We start from the raw sequence: 25,647 nt of genomic DNA on the forward strand, positions 1-25,647 counted from the left end.
CTAACTGTAGTCAGCAGCTAATCCAAAGAAATTCCCAGGGTGCTGTTGATTACATAGACTTCCTCTGTTGACTCCCGCAAAGTTATTATTAACATTTGGTACTTTTGTGGATGCAACACAAGATGACAGAAATATCCAAACGCTTGCACATCTGTGGCAGACAAGTTGACATAGCGGTTTTCTGGGGAAGAATCAAATTGTTGTTTTTATTCAATGGCATATCTCAAGTGTGTTATTTCTCTCTGTATAGGGTTCCTTCAATATGAATGGTTCTGAAATCTGAGTTACCTCCCAGAAAAGGCTGTGTCAATGTGAGAAAGCCTTTGCTGCCATCACCAGTTCTGTGTCTAGCCTTCTCATTCACATAGTGCCCAATTTCAAATACCCTCAATCCACAAATCATATAAAGGACTTCTGTGCTCTTTTGAAACATTCTATGAGCAGGGTACCCCACAAAGTGAAAAGGATGCGGCCATAGGTCATTCAGGCATGACTTGTCTAAATGTCACTTGTGGAATGGTTCGTGAATAAGATGCAGAGCTGGATGAAATCACGAGAACAAGGTTTTAGTTTGATATGTTTTTATGGAAAGGACAAGTAGGGGAAAACAGGCCCGCTATGAAAACACAACATTAATACAGTCCCACAAATCATCAAACAAACTAAATTCAGCAGGCCTCCTGTCCAAGACCCACTTCAACCCTTTTTTTTTGTTTATGCAAGACAGAAATAGGAGACATGCAACAACGTAAAAGACAAGAAAGTAGACATAGTTAGAGGAGGGACAGCTTCCAGATACCAACAAAACCATCTCTAGGAGAACCTGCATGACAAGTGACTACCCAAGCTAAGCGTTCAGCTACTTCCAGCCCTCTGTTGTGTTGTAGCATGGCTATGAAACTGTATCAACGTACACAGAAAAGTGATAGATAAATTGCATGAATTAATCTTAGCCACTGGTATTCACACTGGCCTGCATTCCAGCCCACACTGCCATCTCAGACAGGAACCAGTCATATGCAAATTAGTCCTAATGCTGCACAAACAACACAAGGCCAGTTTCAGCCTATTAGGGCCTCTACATTCAGTTGTTGATTACTATGGCACAGGAAATATGGGATCCACGCTGGGGCATGACTGTCGCACATAGGGTGTGACAGTGAAGGACACATTAAAAACTAAAGGGTGTAATGCTCAAATTAATCTCAGCCACAGTTAATTATTTGCATTCCAGTCCTTCGTCCTTGGTCCACCATGCCACCTCTAACAGTGATCAGGCATCCACAGTCCTACTCCAACAGGAACAGTCCAACCTGAACTGCCACGCCAGACTCCCTCAGAATGCGAACACAAGCAACTCAAGACTGGCTTTGCCCTATTTGAGCCTCTACAGTCTGGTGTAGCTTGAGACATCTGATGTATACTTCTACCTGCAGTTTCCTCCGCTGTAGAATAATCCCAGGCGTCAGATTGGATCAGGAAAATGTAAAGCTCTCAAGGCTCTGATAGGGAGCTCCGGTTCATCTCGATGCTAGAAGTAGCATCTGAGGATGACACGCAGCAAAATAGGGCCAACTCCACCTCAATGACGTCAGATTTATTTTTTTCCACGTCTTCAATATGGATCCAGAGCTTGCTCTCTCCAAACAGTTGTGAGTTTTTCTCACAAAAAAGAATTTTGTCTTTTGTTGTAGTACAGTACGGTGTCTCCTAAAAAGCATTCCAGCTTCAAGCCCTGTGGGTTTGTGAGGAACAGATGTCCTTTAATGGCCCCCACTCTATCCACTCCATCTGCCTTTGGTGCCCGAGGATGGACCACGCCTCCAGGTCCTGCAACTCATGCCTTAGCATGCATCCCAAGGCAGTCAGAGAGCGGGAGGCCAAGTTTTTCATGACTCAGGCCCACAATGACAGGCAGAGCGTGGCCGTCGTTTGAGGCCGTGCTCCACATCACCTTCCTTGCATTTATCAGGTAAGAGATGGAAGCACATCACCCTGACGTTTGCCTTCTCCTGCAGGCTCTTCATTCTTGGGACTGGAGTTGATTGCTGTTGAGGCAACTGATTCTCCTCTGAGCGTACTTCTGCCATTACCTGAGCTGGACCCAGTCCTGGAGCTGCCTGGATCGTCACCAGTGCCAACCCAAAGTATTCTTGGACTACCTGGCACTGGCTCTATAATATCCTAAATTCTCTGTGCTGGGTTCAGACCCAGCAGCCTCTATCAACGCCATGTTCTCCATCAATGCCAGGACCAGAGCTCCATCTGTCACACCCACAGGCCCTGCGATGCCAGCACCATTCAACGCCGGGCCCACAGAGCTTGTGCTGTACATGTTACCTTTACCCTAAAACCGAAATACATCACTTCACAGCCATCAGTGCTGCGGTCAACCCCACCAAAGAAACCCCTGGCACCGCTGCAGTGATCTCCTCCGGCACCAGACTCAGCACCACCTCCCCTGTGCTTGAAGCCCTTGCCTCAAAACAGGTATAGCAGGGATGCTCACAGGCTTTTAGAAGAAGAGGAATATCGGCAGAGAATTCATGGTGTATTTTATTCAGATCCCATCAACCCATCATAATATGCTTATGTGGATGATGCAGAGAGAGAGAACAGCTTCATGAGCTGGCAGGCCTCTCCTTGACCAGTAGTATGAACACCTCTCCAGAAATGGAAATAGAACTTCCCTCTGGGACCTTAACCCCAGAAGTCCTGACCTTCCACTCTGTGGTTAAGCAGGCTGCTGAAGTGCTAAATCTACAGCTTTCCGTGGTGGAAGTATAATTTAACACCCTTGTTTTTCTTTCTTTAGCACACAGCTCAGAACCCCTGCCCCCCTTCAATGATCCCGTACTTTAGCCAGTCGTGGCAAACTGAGAAAAGCATACCTCTTCACCAGCAGTAAACAGATTGGTGGCGCTACGGCCCACACAAGGAGGTCTTCCCTTGTCTGTACGTATCCATCGCTAGAGAGTTTGGTCATACAAGCTTACTGCTGCTCAGAGCAAGTTGCGGTTACCTTCAGTTCAGTTTTCTCCGACAAGGAATCTAAACGAATGGAGGCATAGGAAAATAAAATATTTTCAACTGGCAGTATGGTATTAAAGTTGTTGAATGCCACCTGTCTTCTGGCTTGGTACACACTATTATGGGACATGGCCCAATCTTCCTTTCTACCAGCCTATAAGGCCATTACTCCAAACTACCCTTCCTTCAGACTTCACTGGCCCCTTCCCCCTTTTCTCCTCCACCCTCTTCCCTTTCAGCAGTTCACCTTTTCATTTTGCAGCAAGAGGTGGAAGCAGTTCTCCTAATGCGGCTATTGAGTTAGTTCCAGAGCATGAGATTGGCATGTTATTTTGCTTCTTATTAGGAATGTTATTTCTTTCAAGAATGATGGAGGTCTACATCTGATCTTACATCTGATTCTGGGGACTTGAATTTTTTCCCCAGAAAGAAATTTCTGATTGTGACCCTAGCTCAGGTCTTATAGGCATTGGAAGCGAAAGAATGGATGGCGTCACTCAACCTGCAGGACAGGCCTTTTCACATCCCGGTCCTGTGGTCCCATTGTAAGCTCTTGCATTTTCTCATGGGTTATCCGCATTACCAGTTTGCCACCCTCGAGTTTGGTTTGACATCGGCACCTCGAGTCTTCACCTTGGTGAATGCGATGGTTGCAGCCAATCTTAGAAGCTAGGGATTTTCCATCTTCCCGTACCTGGACGACTGGCTGATCAAAGCCGGGTCGCCGAAGATGGTGACACATCATCTTAAATAATCAGTCTCGTTATTGTTTGACCTAGGTTGTCAATCAAGAGGTGCAAATCTCACCACGAGCCATCCCAGTACCTCCAGTTCTTATGGTCAGTTCTGGAAAATATCCTTTTCTGCGCCTTCCCTCCTCCTCAGAGATTCCCCGATATTCAAGAGATGGCCACATCCTTTTGGGAGGAGCACTAGTTCCAGTCCTGAAGTTCTGCTGCCTGCTAGGTCTGCTGGCTTCCTTTATATTACTGGTCATGCTGTTCATTGGAAAATGTGGTTCCAAGAAGGGTAAAGCAGTCTGTAATCAGATGCCAACAGGATGGATTATTCTGTGTATCAAGGCCTAATATGTTCTTGCCAAGTAGGACCCTCTAAAGGAATCAAGGCGCATTCCTTAACATCCAAATCATCATCCTCCACCCTTGCTAGATTTGTTCCAATTGCAGAAATCTGCAAGGCAGCTACGTAGTCCTCCCCATGCACTTTTGCTAAGTACTACTGCCTGGATTCCGAAATTCATAGGGATAGCCACTTTACTAGATCTGTGTTGCGTCTTCCCCAATAAGCCATCTAACTACCCTCCCTCCTCTGAAGAAGGGTACTGCTGGGAAATCGATTCTACAGGTTAGAAATATGCAGGTATCCACCAGAAGAAAAAGTTACTTTCCTTCACTAACAATCTTTTTGATGGATACACTAGCCACCTCCGGATGAATAAAATTCCAATTGAAGTTTAGTACTGCACTACTCATTGTCGATGCTAGTACATCCGCATGCCTTGAAAGCAGGGAAAAAATAAATGGAAACGTACATTGTTGAGCCAAGGTGAGTGCTATATCGCTTTGGTGTCATCATCTGATGTCACTTCTGACGTCAATACAAAGTCAGCTCCCCCTAGCAGCACATTTAGACCTTTGACGTTTCCGGATCCAGTGTGACACCAGGAATTATTCCACAGTTGAGAAATCTTTAGGTAGACAGTGTGATAGAGTATCTACAAGAAAAACCTTTGCTGCAGGGAAGTAACTTTTTACAATGGCACAGTGAGGAGGGGACACACTTCTGGGCATACCCGTCGCACATAGGGCATCGCACTGAGGTACTCAAAACTAACTTATCAAGCAATAAGCTGCCTATCAATCGGCATTACCAAAATTAACTGATGACACAAAACAAGAAAATCTCCATTTCCATGTTCACAGTGGGTAATGTATTTCACATCCTCTAAAAAGGAACAGGCGGACCCTGGGTTCCACTGCTGGACCCAGGCAGGTTGTAGCTCAGTGAGGCTTCTCTTTGATGCCAAAGGTCCCATTCCGTTCGAATCTCTCGGCCAAGACCACGATCATCCCGAAAAAGTGCATTGGCACTACACTCAAATACGCCATTAGGTGCTACAGCCCTTTGTCCAGCCAGGGGCACAACATCACCTCACCCCTAATGAACGCTGGCTCCTTTCTAGCACGTCAGCCACACGCCTTATTACCTATCTATATAAACTACTGGCCCCTGAATGCCCCACCGTGAAATCCCTGGGTCAACAGCAGTGGGAGGTAGAAATAGGAAGGAAACCGTCTCTGAAAGAATGGGACGACATCTACTACTGTGCTCCACACATAGCGCTCAATGGTGCACAGACATAATATCGACTCCAAAATATCGTTTGGACAGAATATCGAGTTTTAAATATCGTTTGGAGAAAATATCGACAGGACAGAATATCGACAGCCAAAATATCGTTTTTAAGGTAAGTGAAGTAATATCGACTGTAAATAATATAGAAAGTAAAAAATATCGTTTTTTATATAATATGTAATTATTTATAGTGTTTTTATGTTATAATATGTGTGAAAAGTGTCATTTTATGTTATAATTATTTTTAATTAATGATTTTTTTAAAATTATTGTGTAATTTTATTCTGTAGCGGGTTGTGGGTTTATAGGGGAATAGGGTGGGAAGTAATTTAATTATAATTAATTAAATATGTAAATTTATTAATTGGTAGTAATAATTAATTAATTGGTAATTAAATAATATATGTTAATTATTTAAAATTTAATTGGTAATTAATTTAATTTATTAATTGCTAATTATGTAAATTAAAATAATGTATTTCCTGTAGCGGGTTGTGGGTTTATAGGGGAATAGGGTGGGAAGTAATTTAATTATTATTTATTAAATATGTAAATGTATTAATTGGTAGTCATATTTAATTAATTGGTAATTAAATAATATTTGTTAATTAATTAAAATGTAATTGGTAATTAATTAAATTTAATTGATTAATTGCTAATTATGTTAAATTAAAGGGGTATTTTTAGGGTTCAGGGTCAGTTTTTAGTTTTTGGGTAAAGGGGTATTTTTAGGGTTCAGGGTCAGTTTTTAGTTTTTGGGTAAAGGGGTATTTTTAGGGTTCAGGGTCAGTTTTTAGTTTTTGGGTAAAGGGGTATTTTTAGGGTTCAGGTTCAGTTTTTAGTTTTTGGGTAAAGGGGTATTTTTAGGGTTCAGGGTCAGTTTTTAGTTTTTGGGTAAAGGGGTATTTTTAGGGTTCAGGGTCAGTTTTTAGTTTTTGGGTAAAGGGGTATTTTTAGGGTTCAGGGTCAGTTTTTAGTTTTTGGGTAAAGGGGTATTTTTAGGGTTCAGGGTCAGTTTTTAGTTTTTGGGTAAAGGGGTATTTTTAGGGTTCAGGTTCAGTTTTTAGTTTTTGGGTAAAGGGGTATTTTTAGGGTTCAGGGTCAGTTTTTAGTTTTTGGGTAAAGGGGTATTTTTAGGGTTCAGGGTCAGTTTTGGGTTTTTGGGTAAAGGGGTATTTTTAGGGTTCAGGGTCAGTTTTTAGTTTTTGGGTAAAGGGTTTTTTTAGGGTTCAGGGTCAGTTTTGGGGTACAGGGGTACAGTGTAAAAATAAAGTAACATTAAATTTACATTAATTTAATTTAATGAAATTAAATTAAATTAAATTATATTTAAATAATTTTAAATAATTTAAATTAAAAAAAATTATTATATACTTACCAATACTTACGTTGTAATGGTAGTGCGTTGTAAAAGTTGCGTTGTAACGTCATATATCCACTGTTGCACTCTTTGCAGTGGGAATAGTAATTTTTACTCTTTTGTATTTGTACGTTAATAATATTGGCTATTATTTAATTAAATTTTGTTACTATATATATATGTTTTAAGAAATATGATTTAAAAAATATTATTTTTTTACTTTCATTAATTATTTAATTATTAAAAGTTATTTTAAGTATTGTTAATTATATTTTAGTAATTAATTGTTTATATTAATGTAATTAAACATTGTTTTTATTAAAGTCGATATTTTTTACAACTATATTTTTGTAAACGATATTTTGTACTCGATATTTTTGTACTTACCTGTTTGTACATACAAACTCGATATTTTGGTTGTAGATATTTTTTCCTCGATATTTTGGGTAGTCGATATTTTGGTAGTCGATATTATTTCAGTGATCCAGCGCTCAATATCCCAGGTGTGGAAACAGCCACAAAAATCATTATGTACTGGTACCTCACCCCTAGTTGACTACATAAATACAGCCCGTCTACTCCACCAGACTGCTGGTGCCAATGCGATTCCATAGGTATGCTACTTCACATATTATGGGAGTGCTGGAAATTTACTACGTAGGGGTAGCAAGTCCTTAAGGACATAGACACACATATTGAGACAGAAATCCCTAGATTATCGGCATACATCCTCCTTGGCCTTCCTAATGCACTCACCTTCCCATTAAAGTCCCACAGAGGCAGTCAGATTGGGGAACTCGAAACATTCCCACCCACCTAGGCTGGCTACACCGACTTTAGCATATGAAATGAAATTAAGTTAAATGAAACAGACATTTATATAGCGCATGGCTACCCAGAGGCATCCCAGCGCTAGAAACAGCTAACAAAAGAGCCAGACTAAGGAAATAGCCAAGTCTTTAAAAGTTTATGGAAGGCCAGATGATTGGGTTCCTTACGAAAATACAATGGAAGGGTACTCCAGAGCCTGGCGACATTAAATGCAAAACGTCGGCCTCCACTACGGGCTTTGCTGATCTTGGGGACAATGACAAGATTCATGTCATCTGAACGGAGGCATCTTTTAGCCCGACAGGGCTGAATGATGGGATAATTGATGGCGGGACTCTTTCCTGCTAAGGACTTGTGGTCAATACACATCGCTTTGAATTTGACTCTCTCCCTGATAGGAAGCCAGTGAAGAGAGTTCAGTGTGGATTTTGTTGACTGGAATTTAGGGATACCCAGAAGCATTCTGGCTGCCCAGTTTTGAATGGTCTGGAGTTTGGATAAGGTTGAGGTGGGAGCACCCAAGTAAAGGGTGTTCTCATAATCCAAACGGGACAAAATCAACGCCTGAACCATGTTTTTTTTTGCTTGAGAAGGAAGGAGTGAAAGGATCTTTCACAACAATTTCAGATACCATAGCACACAGCTGCTAAGTTACATGCCTGCGTCCTGAAGTTAAAGTCATGGTGCAGCCAAACACCCAGGCTTTTTAGCTGAGTCTTGGGGGTGGGGACGGGTGCCCAAGGAGGTCGGCCATATTAGGTTGAGATCCAGAGGAGATCAGTTACCTAAAATCATCAACTCACTTTTATCCCCATTCAGTATCAGAAAGGAGAGGTTCATCCATTTGGCCGTTTCCTCCAGACAGCAGCGAAGCTTGGCTGAGGAGTTGTTGGCTCTACTGAGCCCCAACCCCAGTTGTGTGTCGTCAGCAGAGGTCACTATGTGTACGCCAAAGGGTGAAACTGATTCTACTAACGAACATATGTAAGCATTAAACAAGGTGGGGCTCAAGGATGATCCTTGAGGGACTCCAAAGCACAGGGGCAACTGTTTGGAGGGCTCCTCGTTGTCAAAGACCTGGAAGGATCTGTTATTCAGGAAGGATTGTAACCAGTCAAGAGCAACTCCAGTTATTCCCAGTTTCCTGAGTCTGTGTACCAGGATAAGGTGGTTGACCGTGTCGAAGGCAACGCTGAGTTCCAGTAAAATTACCACAGTGGTGCCTCTGGAGTCCACAATCCTTTTAGACTCTTCCACAACTGACAACAGGGCTAATTCTGTTTCCTGACAAGGTCGAAAGGCTGTCTGAGATGGATGGAGAAGGTTGTGGGTCTCCAAGAATGTAGACAGCACTGAGTTAGTGTGTTATACTGCGATTTTACTGATACCGGGAAGAAGAGATAGTTCCCCAGAACAGTTGGATCAAGGCTAGGTTTTCTGAGGAGTGCCTTAGCCATAGCTTCCTTCCATAAAGGAGCGACCACTCCCGAGGAGAAAGAGGCGTTAATCAGCTCTAAAATAACAGGGGAGACAACTCCTACAGCCTGTTTCAGTATTTTTAAAGGGGCAGAGTCTTTTGGTGAGCCACTTTTTACCTGGACCAAGATGCGCTCTACAGCGATTGATCCATCAGAGGGATGGTGTCCAGGAACAGTTGAATACCATGGGTATTAGGGCTCAAAGTGCAGTCCTTGTTTGTGGGAAAGGAAGTGAAGATTGATTTAACTTTGTCTAGAAAGAACTCCGCTAGATCATCACAGCGTGAGCCTGTGGTATTAGGAGTCACTGGGTAGAGGGGGACTCTAAGCAGTGCATTTTGCAATACGAAAGATCTTGCGGGGGGAATTAGATGCTGTTGAGATTTTTTCTTCATAGTAGGCGACCTGAGCTAGTTTGATTTCAGCGTTATATACTTTTATCGCCTCTCTGTATTTTAACTTCTTATCTCCAGAGAAGTCCTTCCTCCATGATCTCTCAAGCTTCTTACAGGTCTGCTTTAAGGCCTGAACTGTTGGGGAGAACCATGCCTGTCTGTTGCTTCCTGTTTCAATTTGCATCCGTTTTTCAGGGAGCAGCCGATCTAGGGAGTACCGAATCTACTTATTGAAGTTATCATTAGCGGTGACAACATCAGAGGTCAAGGCTGGCTTAGTTTTTTCTAGCTCTTCAATCCATTGTTGCAAGGACAATTTGGACCAAGGAAGAGAGCTTGTACGAATTATGTTCGTATATGAACCTATCACCGGGGGGAACCAAAGGAGAGGGATGAGGAAGTGGTCCGACCATGGCACAGGGATAGGTTTCCCCCCAGTTAGATCCTCAAAGTTGGAAAAGATGGGGTCCAATAGGTGCCCTTTTGCATGGGTGGGTTCAATGATTTTATGTTGGAGCTGATAGGCTGCAAGATCCTTCATAAGCTCTGATGCTTCCAACTGTGAAGGGTCATCAAAATAGAGATTCAAATCTCCCAATAAAGTGAGATTGGCCGAAGAGCTAGCCATATTAGCGGCCAGATCAGGTAAAGAGTTGCAAAATAAATTGTGCTGGGGAGCCGGGGGCGGTATATCAAGATACCACTATGGATGATAGCAATCCCACCCCCTGTCCCTGTTGGCCGGTCGAGCCTCTGGATTAAGTATCCAGTGGGGAGTGCCTGGACAATATCGGGGTCAGAGCTGGGGTTTAGCCAGGTTTCCGTCAGAAACAACACTTCAGGTCCTTTTTCTTCCAGGAGAATGCGGATTTCAACCGAATGCTTGGGTAACAACCAGCAGTTTAATAAAAGCATTTTAAAAGTTATAGGTTTAGCATGTTTAGTATATAGTGCGGTTGAAAATGTAAAACCGCAGCAAGCACGCTCGGTCAGATTACTATCCGGAGGAAGAAAATGTTTACATGGATTCAATATAGGTCTATTAAGATGGGATAACTCCACTGCCTCATATTTACATCGATGTAGGGAGTGAGAGGCAGGGGTTGTGGCCCCTGGCCCCGGGCGGACGGGCACATACAGGCTTGACTTTGGCGTGCCAGCGGTGCGCCCCCTGCGCGTACGGACCGGTATTCTGCTTAATAGGATTCATCCCCAGAAGTGAGGGAGCTGGGAGGGGGGAGGGGAGGAGCCGCTACAATCTGCTGTAAAAGAAGCAGCGGACCGGGGACCGGCAAAAGTGATCATGCAGAACAGGTAATCGGCGATTTTAAAAGACACAAAACTAAATCCTGCTAAGTTAAAATGAATTTAAGAAAACTGGTAAGATTTACTATGCTGGCAATTCTGCTCGTATGCGCTGCTTCTTACCGCTGTGGGTGCGGACCAGTAGTCTGCTTATTAGGATTCAGCCCCGGAAGTGAGGGAGCTGGAGGGGGGAGCCGCGTCCCTCCGCTACAAACAGCTGTAAAAGCTGCGGCGGACCGGGGACTGGCAAAAGTGCTAATACAGAACAGGTAATCTGCGATTTTAAAAGACACAAAAACTAAATCTTGCTAAGTTAAAATTAATTTAAGAAAATTGGGCAGATTTACTATGCTGGCAATTCTGCTCGGGTGCGCTGCTTCTTACCGCATATAATGGGGATGGAGTGGATTACCCATGCTCTGACGAAACAAAGATTATCATTCATCAAACTTCGAAAGCTTTTTGTAGCCCTACTTATGACAGAATTCCGGAAACTCACATGCCCTCAGTATCTACACCTACTCCAACTATTGGAGTCAGTCACTGCTGTAACATATAACTGTTCATTTGTGTTGGAGGTTGGGAGATTCGGCTCTTTCCTTTCACTACTTAGTACATATCAACCAGGTCCGGGTTGGTTGGGAGGGGGGGTTTGAGATTAACAACTGTTGTAACCATTACTACCAGAGGGTAAACCTCTTATTACAAATGATTGTCGTTATATGCAATAAAGAAATGTAAACCATAAAAATATTAATCCACATTTGTAAAGTGCGAACAATCACCCGTAAGGGTCTCTAGGCGCTGGGGGCCGTCGGGAAGATTAAGCAAGTGCCCAGAGTCACATGGTGCTGGGCTAATCTGCCGCCGGCACCGGGGATCGAACCGTGATCCCCAGATTCCGGAGTCAGTCGCCCTGGCTGCGGCGCCACACCTCTTCCGGGAGGAAAAAGGGAACAGGATGCTACTAGTCTTAAAAAAACAGATGTCATCATGAGTCAGACTGGTCTAGGGAGATTCTGACAGATGTTTGCAGACGTCAAGCAACTGTCTCATTCAGGCTTGAGTCTCCATACTTATGTCTCGGAACAGCACAATACTTATTCCATGAAATTGCAAGTTGGACTTCAGTTAAACTACTCTGAGTTAAATACTCTGGAGTGGACCCTATACACTCACTTGGCCAGCGCAGTGCCTGAATGCTTTGTAGGTGTCAAGATTAAGAAAACAAGGCCTGAATCACCACAGATACATCTTTGTTGTCATCCACTGGAGGGTGAGCCCAGAAGCCTTAACCATCTCAATCTGCTTTTTTGATCACCAATTTATTGTTGAGCTGCAACAGGCTCTAGTTGGATCTTGGCGTAAAGCGAAGAGATCTTGCACCACATTCTCTGCTGCAGAAGATACCCCGCTGCATCTTACACCTGAACTTCCAACTTCGCTATCATAGTCTCCATTACAGCTATCTTCTTTGCCATTTTTCTACGCATAACTCAACTACTACAGTTGACTTTTCCATCTTGTCTAGTTTTTTACAGTCATCTCTAGTGCTGTCATCATCTCCCTCTGATCAGAGCAGGTGGTATGCAGCTCCATATATAATAAGTCAGGACAAATCAATTAATAAACCTATATTTAGTTTTCCATAAATTGTGAGGACTCTGAAACAAGTTTGAACCACTTGATCAAAAAAACACCAATCTGGATATAAACATCGTCTTCCAAACCTGAACTTATCCCTTGTCTATTCTATGTTTGCCTTACTTTATTACTTCTTTTTTTATTGAAAATATTTTGTACAGCACAGAACTGTTATTGGTGTCTCAGGGCTAACAGCGTAACGCCATTGAGCAAACTGTGGAATTCACCCCCCCCCAAAACGAGTAGGAGCAGTATTGCATGTATTTCTCCATCTTGTGGGGCCAATTCGAAAAGAAAAGTCAGAAATGTACTTTCATATTAATACTCCTAGGCGTAGAAGACATTTCAGAAAATTAATGGATTCACAAAGGATTCCAGGATTACTCTTGGAAAGCGACAGTATTGTTCATTCACTTTTACAGGTTGGACTTCCCAGGCATGCTATCGGTTAAGAGGGGTATGCAGATATCATGGCCCTGGAAGGCATGTTTCTAACATGCTGAATAATTATCTGCCACTTTCATTTGATGACCCCCTGGTGCTGGTAGAAATAAAGTGGGGATGTATAGAGAACACTTAGAGACATGCTATTCTTGCAGGACCTTTGTGATCCAAATCAACATGTGACAGGCTGATGGTAACGTCCTCCCTTTCAAAGCAGAGCTCTCTTCGTTCCCAGGTAGTGACTAACTGCACGTATTTTAGGTTTACTAGGGCCCTCAACATTGGGAGAGGTTATCTGTCATTGAGCTGAAAAAATGAATGTTTCATCAAAATGCCTTGGGACAGCCGAATCGACATTTTGCTCTCTTGGACCACAGTGTCCTCACAAGGCTAACTCCTTGTCCAAGTTCTCACCAGACTCCTGTTTGCGGCTGAGGGACGTGGGGAAACACAAATACAATAAATAATGTGGACCCAGTCATTCTGGTATTTGCAATAGGTTTTATTTTCAGAATTTTACTTTGTTACTGGACAAGCATTATATATTTTACGACTATTGCATTTTCCCAGATTGCCGAAGTTGTATATTTAATTGGTACATATTAATTACAGTATTTCCTGTTTTGCTTTTCCATTCAGGAAACGACCTGCAGTTGAGCGAGTCCGGAAGTGACAGTGATGACTAGAACGAAGCCGGGTTGTTCTGAAATTTCAACCTTTAATATGTTTAGCAGCCTTAAATGCACTTGATAGGCAAGTTATGTGGTTCTTCTGCTTATGGTGGAACAGTGAGCGGTTCCTTCAAAGATAAAGGTTTGGGAGTAAGAATCACTGTTAGTTGGATGATACCACAGCTCTTGTTGAATGTAGATCTGGTGAATTAATCTTTGTGTGCATTAGTTGTGATACTGCTACAGGTTCCGAACCTTGCTTTGTACCACGCGGAAGTGCACCCCTGATGAGCACTTTCATTAAAGCTTTATTTGCATTGTGTATGGTTCACCCTTATGCCGCTGCAGCCTGGAACTCTGCATCCTAATAGCATATTTGGGACATAAGCATACCCATCACACCACGTTAAATTCACAAGTCAATTTCAGAACAGGCTTATGAATGTAGTAACTAATTGATATGTTGTCCACTTTTTGGCATACATATGGCAGCAACATATTTTAATCAGCCTCCATGCAGATACAAAGAGTCATACATGTGTTTACTCATAAGGAATATACACAGATGTAAACGAAACGGTCATGGCCACAGCACTCTAAGCAAAGCTTAGCTGTGCTGATTGTTCTACAGTATGATATAAGCTATTTATTGATAAGCTATTTGATATAATTTTCCCAGCAAACATGCCCTCTAAATTTGGATCCAGTTGTTACTGCTCACTGGGTTGTAGCAGTGACAAATTTCATGTAAACTGATAGCATTTAAGTGTGCCATTAAATTAATGGAACTTACATTGGTATGTTGACAACACAAACCTGTAACCTGGAGGCGATCAAGACTACCAGTGCATACAGTGATGCCTCTGATATCAAGGCATGGGTGCGTACTTACAACTTAATGGAGACAAGGGAGAGAAAATTATTGGTTTCTAAATAAAAAAATACAGCTACCCTTGGAAAGATCCTATTACTTCCCCACTGGGAATGAAATTTGCACCCAGCCAAAAAGTAAAAAAAGATGTAGGCATTATTATTGACACCCATGTATCGCTGAAGGCACCAGGCTCAGTGGTGCATAGGAGCTTTTTCCATCTGTTCATGGTTAATAATGTACTCCCTTTCTAACTCAATAGCATGGGGCTTTAGTAATCGCATCAGCAACCAACTCTCTGCTACATTATGCCAATGCCCTATGAAGAGGAGCTGCTGACCAACTTTTCTGCTGGCTCCAGAGCTCTGGCGCAGGCACAGCTTTCTGGCTGGTCTGTAGTTTCTGTAAGAGGGACCATGTCTCTGAGGCAAGGAACATACCAGATTGGCTTCCAATAAAAGCTTGGATCTCCTTTGAAATAGCATGCCTAATATTTAAATGCTTTTTCGATTTGGCCTTCATCTATTAATCTGGAAACTCAGCCATGCAACCTCTTTGATCATTTAGAACCTCAGAAGACCAATGTATTCGTGCTCCTAGATTTATAAGTGTTTCAAATGGCAAGTGTAGATTCTGTGTCCAAGCCCCCTTAACATGAACTAGTCTCCCACCATCCCATATCCACTCATAACTTACCAAGCTTTGGATGTCTGATCAAGGCTCACTTATTTTAAAGGCAGTGATTAGAATGTCAGTGCCTGGAGACCCTCACTGGGTATGAGATTGCTACAAAGTATTCAAAGTTAGTTTTGCAGATACTTCTAAAAGACATAAGTAGTGCGAAATGTTGCTGACATTCTCACACAAATTGGTTTGAAATTCTGAAAGAATTCAGACTTAGTATACATTTTCATTCCCAACTCCAGAAGATCCTCCTGATCATGCCCGTTTAAATGTTGTTCATAATGTGTACATATGTTCTAAATGATATGTATTAAGTAATGTGTAACCCTGTACTTTTTAGAAAAGTAATGATGGTGCTTCTGGAATTTATTACATCTATAAGCACAGCTCACTGGAAAAATCTGTCTCTAAATGTGTACATTGTAAGATTGATTTCTGTAGGATCAAGCTGTTCTTATCCAAATATTTGTTACGGAAACCTGTTTCCAGGATCACCAACATGTCTTTAATGTGTGCAATTTGTGAATGTTTTAATGTTCTATAGAAGCACTGACAAGGCTGGTTTTAAGGATCCCCTCCACCTGATGCCCCCTCAAGTCTAGGTTCCTTTCACCCCATTTGACTCGGAAACCCAATCAAGAGAACTCAAAGAGATAGTTCTTCCTCAACTCACCCCACAGTGTGTCATGAAGATACACTATCACTGTAGCACAAACAGTCAAGCAAACGCAACATCATTGCCACCACATTGTGGTGAGAGTGACAGAATGCTCCTGCCTATGTCTGTCAGAAAATCCAGCCATGATCATTCATCTGGAAGCAGCTGACAGTGGAAGCCTCTCATGCCATCGTGTGAGACAATGCTCTCATTCAGTGAGGTCATGATCTGCAGGCACTAATATCAAAACATTATGCTGTAAACAGAAACACCCTTCATGAGCTGCCCATATCTGCCTTAGCTTGCAAAGTCCTTTATGGCTCTGCAAAACTTACTTGCCCCCAACCGTCTCTTCATATCCACTTGATGTGGTTAAATGCTTAGTTTTTTCTATTTATTTTACTTTATTGTTGCCTCTGTTAAGTTATGACGAGAACTTGAGTATATAGTCCCCACTCTTCATTTTGGTTGGAGCTTTATACTCTAATTTGATAGTTATTAACCATTAAGGCACGTTCATCAACATCACAGATTTGTTTCACACGTTTTAAAATACGCCCACTTGGTGGAAGCAAAGATGCATTGCTTGAAGCAATGCTTGGATAAATGATTTATATAAACATTTTGCAAATCTTCCACATTTACAATTACTTGAAATCTTGGGACTCCTCCCAGGTCTGTAAGTCATAAAGTATTCGTCCAATTCCAGTTATCTTTTCCATTGGGACTATTGGGGCATACTGTAGTCTCCAGTTGTTGGGTCTGAAGTTAGGAAATTGGTATAAGGCATACAAGGGAACACAGTTCATGGTGTACAAAATGAGAGCAGCCTGATAATGCTCTTGTGAGGAAACTGCCAATGGCTAGCTATATTAACAGGAGTTGATGTGGTGCTTGCTAAGCACTACCGATTTTAATCAGACAAACTGAATCTCATTAAGGGGGATAACTAATTGAATAAAAATAGTCATGTCCTAACTAAAAATTGGAAAACATACATTTTACATTAAAAAAGTGATAATAGGCAATGCGTTGTATCGTATGGTTGTTTTCATTCTGAAATGTCAGTGTGTTGCTGTCCCAGGCATTCTTTTGTTAGTTGTATAATTTCTTATTTTTGTAAGTTTGTCTCCTCCCGCTCATGCCCGGGTGATATGTGGATAATTTCTACGCCTACCAAAGCCCCACCACCCCATCCCTTCACACACTGGAGCTGTAAGGGAGGTTCTTCCTCACCAGCAGTGTTAGTTATATTTTTATACCTGAGATTTAAAGGATAAACTATTTCATAAGGCATCACAATTCTAAATATATCCTCTGCAATGTTTAGCTCATCAATGAGCAGATTAGATTAGACGGCTGTCCCTATCTGCAGTCAGCATTGAGTTGTCAATGTAATTTCTGCTTGAAGGGGCTGAAGTTAATCCAAAATCGAATTTTCAGGCTGGGTACAGCAAAATATCAGATTGTTACCTTTTCACAGTGGAGTAGTTGAAGCTGGGGAGAGAGCTCTCTACTGCTGTGGTGAGAAGGTTACTACTTTCTCTACACTTCTATAACTTGCCTGATAAATGGCCAGGACATGGGTAGTGCAGGGTCTTAGTTGCTAAAGACAGCTAGTTGCTAATAAAGATGGATGTTAGCATGAATATATGGGAAGCATAGGATCTGCAATGCAGTAGTAGGTAGATCATATAGGAGTGGTGGGCGTTCAAATGAATAGTCAAGCAGAAGGCGAGACAGCCCTTAGATCAGCAATCCATGACAGCAACTGCAGATAGACCTCTTAGCAGCCTACCAGAGACCCTTCCACTGAGTAACAGGCAGAGGAAAGCCATCTACAGACAGTTGTGGAGAGAGCTTCCTGCCCTTTCTGTGCTCCACTCCACTATTTAGGTCCGAAAGGAAACTTTGGGGCGCTGCCCCTTAAAAGAATGCTGATTCAGAAAAAATCATCATAAGTCAGAAAGTTGAGTTTTACAGACGGAAATCAAACTGTTGCTTGCTGATTAACTTGTTGTTTTCTGTTGTATATTACACATGTTGTGCTGATGATGGCAATTTAAATAAAAAGAACCTGAGAAAGTTAACATAATAAAGTGTTTATTGTTGCTTTTACACAGTGTGTTAGAACACATTTCGGGTTTGCTCATGGTTAGAAAAGCAGTGGTGCCAATGTAAATAACCCAGGTTGACTTTGGAAGTCAGAATTAAGTTACACCACAGCATACCTGTACGCATCATAAAACAGTCAATGGGGGTCGGAACAAAGTACCTATACTCTAGCTCCAAGGACATAATAGAAATGCATTTCTTATATTCCATATCAAAACTCCTCCCCAGTGGGCAGGTATTGATCTCCTCTTTCCATGGTTCTGAAAAGCTCAGAGGTGTGGAATTAAGCAGGAGACACTCCTTTTTTTCGTCCAAGATGTGCCTGCCATATTCAGAGAAGGATTGCCTTTGCCAAAGCCTCTCAGAAGCCTACAAACATGTGTAGTCCTACCCGTTACTTGTACCTGTCCCTCACCTGTAACTTTTCTGACCTGGTAATAATTTCACAATAAATAAGACACTTCAACGCAACAGAAGCAACGAGAAACGTTTTGTTCACCTGCTCACCCAACTACCAGTGGATCACTCAATGGATTTCTCCACAGAACCAACAACCACCTATGTCATCACTCTAATCTTCAGCCTATTGCAGTAGTTATCCTTCCCAACCAAACGCTGTAAACATAATTCAGAAAGAAATAATTCATTAATTACATTTCATATCTCATTGGATCGCTGCAGTATGCTTGTATTGTGAACAGATGCACTCCTATAGATTTTAAAGATCCTCCTTCACGCACCTTCCAAATCGATTTACTATATGTCAGCTTCAGTCATTCCCTTGTTCTTTTCCCTTTTCTGTTCCGTCTTCTCTCAGTATTTGTTGGAAAGTGGGTAAATGGTAGGGATAAATGTAGGTCTGCCACTGGCAATAAGGCCACTAACACATGATAGGACCCAGCATAGGTCTTAGAAAATTATTCCTATGCTCAACCCTTGGTAACGTGGCTGCAAGCAGACAGGCTTAACTTAAAAGACAGGTATGTAAAGCATTTAAAAACACCATTTCGAGGGGCGTACCTTGCAGCTGAGCAAGATGGCTGCTGCTTAGCAGAGCTCCGAGGACTCTGTAGACTCCCACGTCAATCCGGTATAAAACCTGTCACAAAATTATGCCCTAAACACTGTCGCTGACGCCTGGGAGCGAGTGGCGCCCAACAAAGCAACTCTGGTCCAAATCCGAAGTCGGGAACGTGCTGAAAACGGAGTGAAGACGGCGGCAGCCTACGGGCCTTCCTACAGCCGGTACGAGCTTGCAGGTTTTAAAAACACACATATCAATGGCATTTTCATTACAATGCCAATAGCTCAAACTCTTGCAAATGCGAGACCTATTGCATTGCAAATGCTTGATATTCGAGAACAAAGTTTTCCTATGGGGAAAAAAGTGTGCAGCGTGAGTAACAGCTGAAAGGAAAGGCACGTGATGACTTCTGTGAAAACAAATGTGGTTATTTAACAGCTTGTCACTTTTTACACGCTTCTTTGTGCTCAAGCAGCTACCTGTCCCCCACCACCAGCAAACTGCGAGACACTTTAGAACTGTTAACATTCTGCCCATGTATGTACATGTATGCAGTGTACCATTGTGTACACTGCACCGAGCAGCTGGATTGCAACACCACGTACGTTCATATGTTGGCCCAAGGCATGTGTCACAATGCCTTGGGCCAACATAAACGTTTCCAGAGAGAGAGAGCCAGAGGTTGTCTAATAAAAATATGGGAGCTTGTCCACTGCTTGCCGGTAACTGAAAGGTATATACTGTGAGTACCGTCTGTACCCTGAGACACACTATACTTTCTAAAAACTGGAAAAATCTAAATACTGATAAAGAACATAAACACAAACAATATGTGCACCACAAAATGCAGTGATACTGCTTGTTTTTACTATATATTTTCCTAACAACACCCACAACCGCCACCTTTCCCAAATACCTTGGAAGCCCTCCTAGATAAAACTGTGGTAGGAAGAGGGGCACAGCTGGCAAGTGGCCCCGTATGGTGAGTCAGCCTGGCTTCTTAACCGACAGAAAACTGCATTCAGGGACTTGTAGTTACAATTTTAACACAAAGTATGGTTAAAAAAACTCCGGGTGCAAAGCACTATTAAGCTAAAGAGCCAAGAAATGAGGATGCTTAGCTGGTATCGGAATTTACAACATAGGCTCCTTAAAGTTACTTGTAGATACTGATATTCACCTTCCTAGCAAACACAGCTCTAATTTAAAAGATAGCATCACCAATATGAGAGCAGACTACCGCTTCACCTGATGTGGGGTATGCTACCACCACACACACCCGAATCAAAAGCTGAGATATGGAAGACATCTATCTGCCTTTTCAGCTGGTGAATCCTTCTCACTCAGATGCCTGTTTAGCGTGCACCACCTGTAAGAGCAGCGGCTCTGCACTCGCCAGCAGTCAAGCACTCTCACCTGGAGAAGGAAAGTCAGTCCGTCCACATTGGCAGTATTGATGTTCATCCCACGAGCCAAGAAGTCGCTTCACATGTTCCCGCACCTGGGTGTGCCGCTCCAGTGTTCAAACGTCAGATGCCAATGCTGCCCCGATTGGAGTTTTGGAATGAGGAATACCGCCATCTGGAGACATGTTAAAGTTTCCTTATCATAAACTATAAAAGCTATTTGTAATCAGTTCTTTAAATTGTATCAAGTTCCTACTAATGATACAGGTGTGATGTGCTTTAAAATGCACATTTCCGGGGGCGTGGCTTGGCGGGCGACGATGGCGGTTGCAGCCTTGTAGAGCTCCCGCTGGCCCGGACTTACTTTGTTCATTTATCCTGGCCCCCGAGCCCGCAGTGACTGCCTGGCAGGTGACATCGATCCAGGGGTGTGTCCTGCCGTCTCCGGTGTCTTGATCCCGCGCCTTCACCCTCTCTGGGACCCTGTGGCGCCGACGGCGGTGTGCGGCCTGGCAACTGGCCGTGAGCCGGGGACCTCGATTTTCGGGACGCCGAGTGGCGGCTGCAGGCGCGCTGCCGACGGTGGCTTCTGCGGCGCGGACCTTGGCCCGGCCCTGCAGCGTCCTGACCCCCGAGCCCGCGGATGGGACTTGGCAAGTGACATCGGTCCAGGAGGGGGTCCTGTCTTCTCCGGTGCGTTGATCCCGCGATCCCATCCCCTCTGAGACCTTGGAACGCCGGCGGCGGGGTGCGGCCTGGTGACTGGCCGTGAGCCGGGGACATTGATTTTAGAGACGCCGAGTGGTGGCTGCGGGGGGTGGCGTCGGCGGCGCGCACCTCGGCCCAGCATTGCAGAGTCAGTAGCCCGAGGATTGCGGGGGTGCCCTGCCTCCGCTGGTTTCCTGAAGACGCTTGTGGGCAGCACGGTGTGGTGGAGGCCTGTCCTGCCCTTGTGAAGCCGGGGCCTTGAGTTTCGCGACGCCGGATTGTATTGGCCTGTCACGTCTCCCTTCGAGGGCACCGGAGCCGACGTCTTGACCCGGGGCCAGTGGCCTCCGGCGCCTATCATAGTGGACTTGCCCCCGAAGCGCCTCCCCGTCCGTGCACCTTGGGCGGACATTTGTGGTGATTGACGCCGGGACGGCCTGTCCCGCCTGGGTGGGACCGGTCCCCGGATTTCGTGGCCTCGGGCCTGGGCTGGCCTCTTGGGACTCTCCCACTACAGTTCTTTTCAGGGGCCTGGGCCTCCAACGCTAGTGGCAGTACCTGGGGGGTCCTGAGCCTTTTTGGAAGGAGTGCCGGCCTTGCCCGGCGAGCGGTCCCGGCGAGCCCGTGCTGGGCCATGACCAGAACCGGAGGTGGCGGCCCGCCTAAGCATGGCCCTATCGATAAATTCACGGGGCCTAGTGGTGGCTCCGGGGCGGCCGGTGGCAGCGGTGGCCCTGGGCCGGACAATGCGGCGATCCTGGCGGCCATCACCCAATCCCGGGATGCGCTTGATGCCAAAATCGGAGCGGTGGGTGAAGATGTCACGCTGTTGCGCCAGGACCTCCGGAATGCGGTGGGTCGGATCACCGAGGCCGAGTCCCGAATAACGGTGACCGAAACGGACATCGGCGCCCTGAAGAAGCGGTTGGCGGAAGTGGAGGGAGTCCAGGAGACGTTGGCGGCCCGCGTGGAGGATGCCGAGGGGCGCGCACGGAGGAACAACCTCCGCTTTATTGGCTTTCCGGAAAGGTGCGAGAAAGACGACATGGAGGGGTTCTTGACCCAGTGGCTGGAGAGTTGGCTCCCCGAAGGGGTGCTGTCCACGTGCTTCGTTATCGAGAGGGCGCACAGGGCCCTAACTCAGCGGCCACCGGAGGGTGAGCGTCCCAGGTCTGTCATAGCCCGGCTGTTGAATTATCACGACCGTGATGTCATCCTGCGGGAGGCCAGGGCCAAAGGCTCGCTTACCTTTGAAAATCGTACCATTATGATCTTTCCCGACTACACGAGGTTGGTGCAGAAGCAGAGACAATCCTTTGTGGCCGCCAAGGCCAAGTTGAGGGGCTTGCAGCTCCAATACTCTCTCCTATACCCGGCCCGTCTGCGAGTGGTACACCAGTCCAGAACGCACTTCTTTGATTCACCTGAGGAGGTTTTCCGTTGGACCGACGAGACGGTGCAGCTCCGGCCGCATCCCCAGCCGGGCCTGAATCCGGGCGGGTCCCAGAGGTCATCGCCGGAGCGGTCGAACCACCGGGGCCGGAGGGGTCGACACCGGAGGTCCCGGTCTCGGAGGCGGGCGGCCTCTGCTAGTGCATCGCAGACGAGTGGTGCGAGGGACTCGGAACACTCTGATGCCGACAGTTGAACACTGGTGGGACTGGACCTTGTTGCTGAGTCCTGAGTTGCCCTTCATAGGCTGGTGAGACTGTTCTCTTTTGACTTCCCTATGCCAGTCTGTTCCTGGTTCCTGACTCCTATTGTTTTTAGCGGGAGCACGGTAGGGCTCGGGAGGCACCTTTTGTGGGCCTCTGACCCTCACGGTTGTGAGTGTAGTGGGGGGGGTGGTGTGTGTGTGTTGATTGGGGTGTTGGGATCCATTGGTATGGCGGGCCCTGGGTTCTCTGTTCTGGACCCGGGACTTTCCATGCCGCGACAGATGCTTCAATGTTCTCTGAAGTATTGGGGCGGGGGGAGTGGGGCGTGGGGGGATGTTCTTTGGTTGCTAATGGTTGGGGGGGCCTGGGTCTGGGGGGGTTGCTGAGTTTTGGGATGGGTAGGGGGGGACCACACGTGCCTATGATCGTTGATTATGTTGTTTTGTGGGGTGCGCCGGGGTGGTGTGGAGGGCCGGGTGCTGGTCCCTGTATTGACTATGGCTGATGCCGTGACTATGTCTCCTCCTAAGGCCCTGCGTGTTGTGACGTGGAATGTGAGAGGAATGTTGGATAAAATCAAGCGTGGGGCTGTGCTACGATGGGGGAAGAGGGAGATGATAGATGTGCTGCTGCTTCAGGAGACCCACATGCTGGGCTCCAAGGCCCTTAGCCTCCAGAGATATGGGTTTCAACAAGTATACCATGCCGGTTTTACAAGGGGCTCGCGGGGGGTGGCTATCCTGGTGCACCGCAGAGTGGCTTATGTGCATGAGAGGCAATGGATAGACCCTCAGGGCCGCTTTGTTTTCATCAAGGGCCAGCTGGGTTCTGAACAGGTGGTGTTTGGTAGCGTGTACGCCCCCCCCCTCTCCAATGGGCCCTGTCTGAGCGGCTGTTCGCGCTGTGGGATGAGATTCCGGAGGTGCTGACCATGGTGGGAGGTGACTGGAATGAGGTTATGGATGTGGGCCTGGATCATCGGAGGCGGGCGCCGGCTGTGGTGGATCCCCCCCCCGCTGCTGCTCCCACCAGATTGAGCGCGACTGCGAGTGGTCTGGGATGGGTTGATGTGTGGCGCCACTTTCATCCTGCTGAGCGTGAATTCACATTTGTGTCAGCGGTGCATGGGTCCTTTTCAAGGCTGGACTATCTGTTTGTGCCGGGTGCCTGTCTGAGTCGCGTCAGGGATGCGGTGATACTCCCCAGGGGCCTGTCTGATCACTCCCCGGTCCTGGCGACTATGACCCTCCCTTCCCGACGACAGCCGTTTAGATGGCGGATGTCGTCCTGGCAGCTGCAAAGGCCCGAATACGTACATCACCTGCGCGTGGCGATTGATCTTTATTGGCGTGAGAATCTTGTGGGTGATGTGGGAGGCGCTGAAACCCACGGTACGGGGTATTGATATTGCATGGTGTGTGGCTGCTAGGCGGAAGCATCAGGAAGCCATTGTGACCGCTGCCGCCCGTGTGGAGGAGTTGGAACGGCGTGGTAGTCTTGGGAGCGGCGAAGACGTGGTGCGGCGGCTCCTACAGGCCCAACAATCGTATGCCTCCGTCTTACACGATGAAGCCCGGCAGGCGTGGCTCGCCACACGCAGCAGGGTATACCAGTGGGGCGACAAATCCTGCACTATGCTACACAGGTTGTGCCAGGCGACTTTCCAGCCTCTTGTGTTGCCGGGCCTTACGGCTGAGGACGGCTCGGTTATGACTGACCCGGCCCGATTGGCGGCCAGCTTTGCCCGCTATTATGAGACGCAGTACGCCCCTTGTGACCAATTGGAGGAGGCTGGGATCTCCGCTTATCTTGACGACCTGCTACCGCGGGCCGTTCCTGATGAGACCAGGACCGCCCTGGACGCCCCGCTCACGGCTGAGGAACTCGGGGAGGCCCTTGGTCAACTGAATGCCGGGAAGGCGCCCGGCCCGAGTGGCTACCCGTGCGAATTCTATAAACAGTTTCACGTCCAGCTGGGGCCCCACTATTGGCGTGCCCTGGAGGCGGCGCGGGTACAGGGGGAGATGCCGCCGGACTGGCGCCATGCCGAGATCGTGGTCTTTTTAAAACCGGGCAGGGAGCCGGACAGGCACGACTCCTACCGGCCTATTTCCTTGTTAAACATCGAGGCTAAGATCCTGGCTAAGGCCTTAGCGAACCGCCTGCTACCCCACATCTCTGACTTGGTCCACCCGGACCAAGCTGGCTTCATGCCTGGGAGGGCTACCCGACACAACATCCGACGGGCACAGGCGGCAGTGGATGCTATGGGAGCTAGCGATGAACAGGCGGCGCTCTTCTTGGCGGATATGGACAGGGCCTTTGATTCTGTGAATTGGGTTTATCTGTTTGCCCTCCTGGCCCGCCTCAACCTGGGGCCGGTTTTCTTATCGTATGTCCGTCTCCTCTATACTAACGTGACGGCCTCGGTCCGTGTGGCCGGTGCTACCTCTGGGCGTTTCCATATAAGACGTGGCACTCGGCAGGGCTGCCCCCTGTCCCCGTATCTGTTTGCCCTTGCCATGGAGCCCCTGGCGTCGCGGGTACGAGTGGATGCCCGATTGTGTGGCTTTGTCTGGAATGGGGACCTGGCGGACAGAATTGCGCTGTATGCGGATGATGTCCTCTTCTTTCTCACCGACCTGCAACGCTCGGGCCCCCGGGTCCTGGAGATTATGCGGGCGTTTGGCGAGGCATCGGGCCTCCATCTCAACCTCAATAAATCGACCCTGTGGGTGCTGGGCGGCGGAGTGGTTGCCGACCCCTGGGTTGCGGGTGGCGACGGGAGGCCTAAAGTACTTGGGCGTTTTTCTATCGGAGTCGCGGGCTGTGGCCTGGGCGCGTGGAGTCCTGCCGGTGTGGGAACGAGTGCAGGCTGATGTCAAAACTTGGTCCAGGATGCCGCTCACTATCTTTGGTAGATCGGCCATCTTCAAGATGGTGGCGCTTCCGCGTCTACTGTACCAGCTCCAGAATTTCCCATACCCTA

General features: G+C 46.2%; 1 protein-coding gene across 1 annotated transcript in view; it reads left to right on the forward strand.

The window, feature by feature from the left end:
* The window catches only part of EAF1 (ELL associated factor 1), a 70,569-nt gene extending 52,723 nt beyond the window's left edge, over positions 1-17,846 (forward strand). The window contains exon 6 of the mRNA XM_078663895.1: positions 13,503-17,846. Within this exon, the coding sequence (XP_078520021.1) occupies positions 13,503-13,549 (47 nt within the window). The 3' untranslated portion in view covers positions 13,550-17,846. The remainder of the gene's footprint in view (positions 1-13,502) is intronic.
* Positions 17,847-25,647: the final 7,801 nt, after the last annotated feature.

Source organism: Lissotriton helveticus, chromosome 10, assembly GCF_964261635.1.
Source record: "Lissotriton helveticus chromosome 10, aLisHel1.1, whole genome shotgun sequence".
NCBI lineage: Eukaryota > Metazoa > Chordata > Amphibia > Caudata > Salamandridae > Lissotriton > Lissotriton helveticus.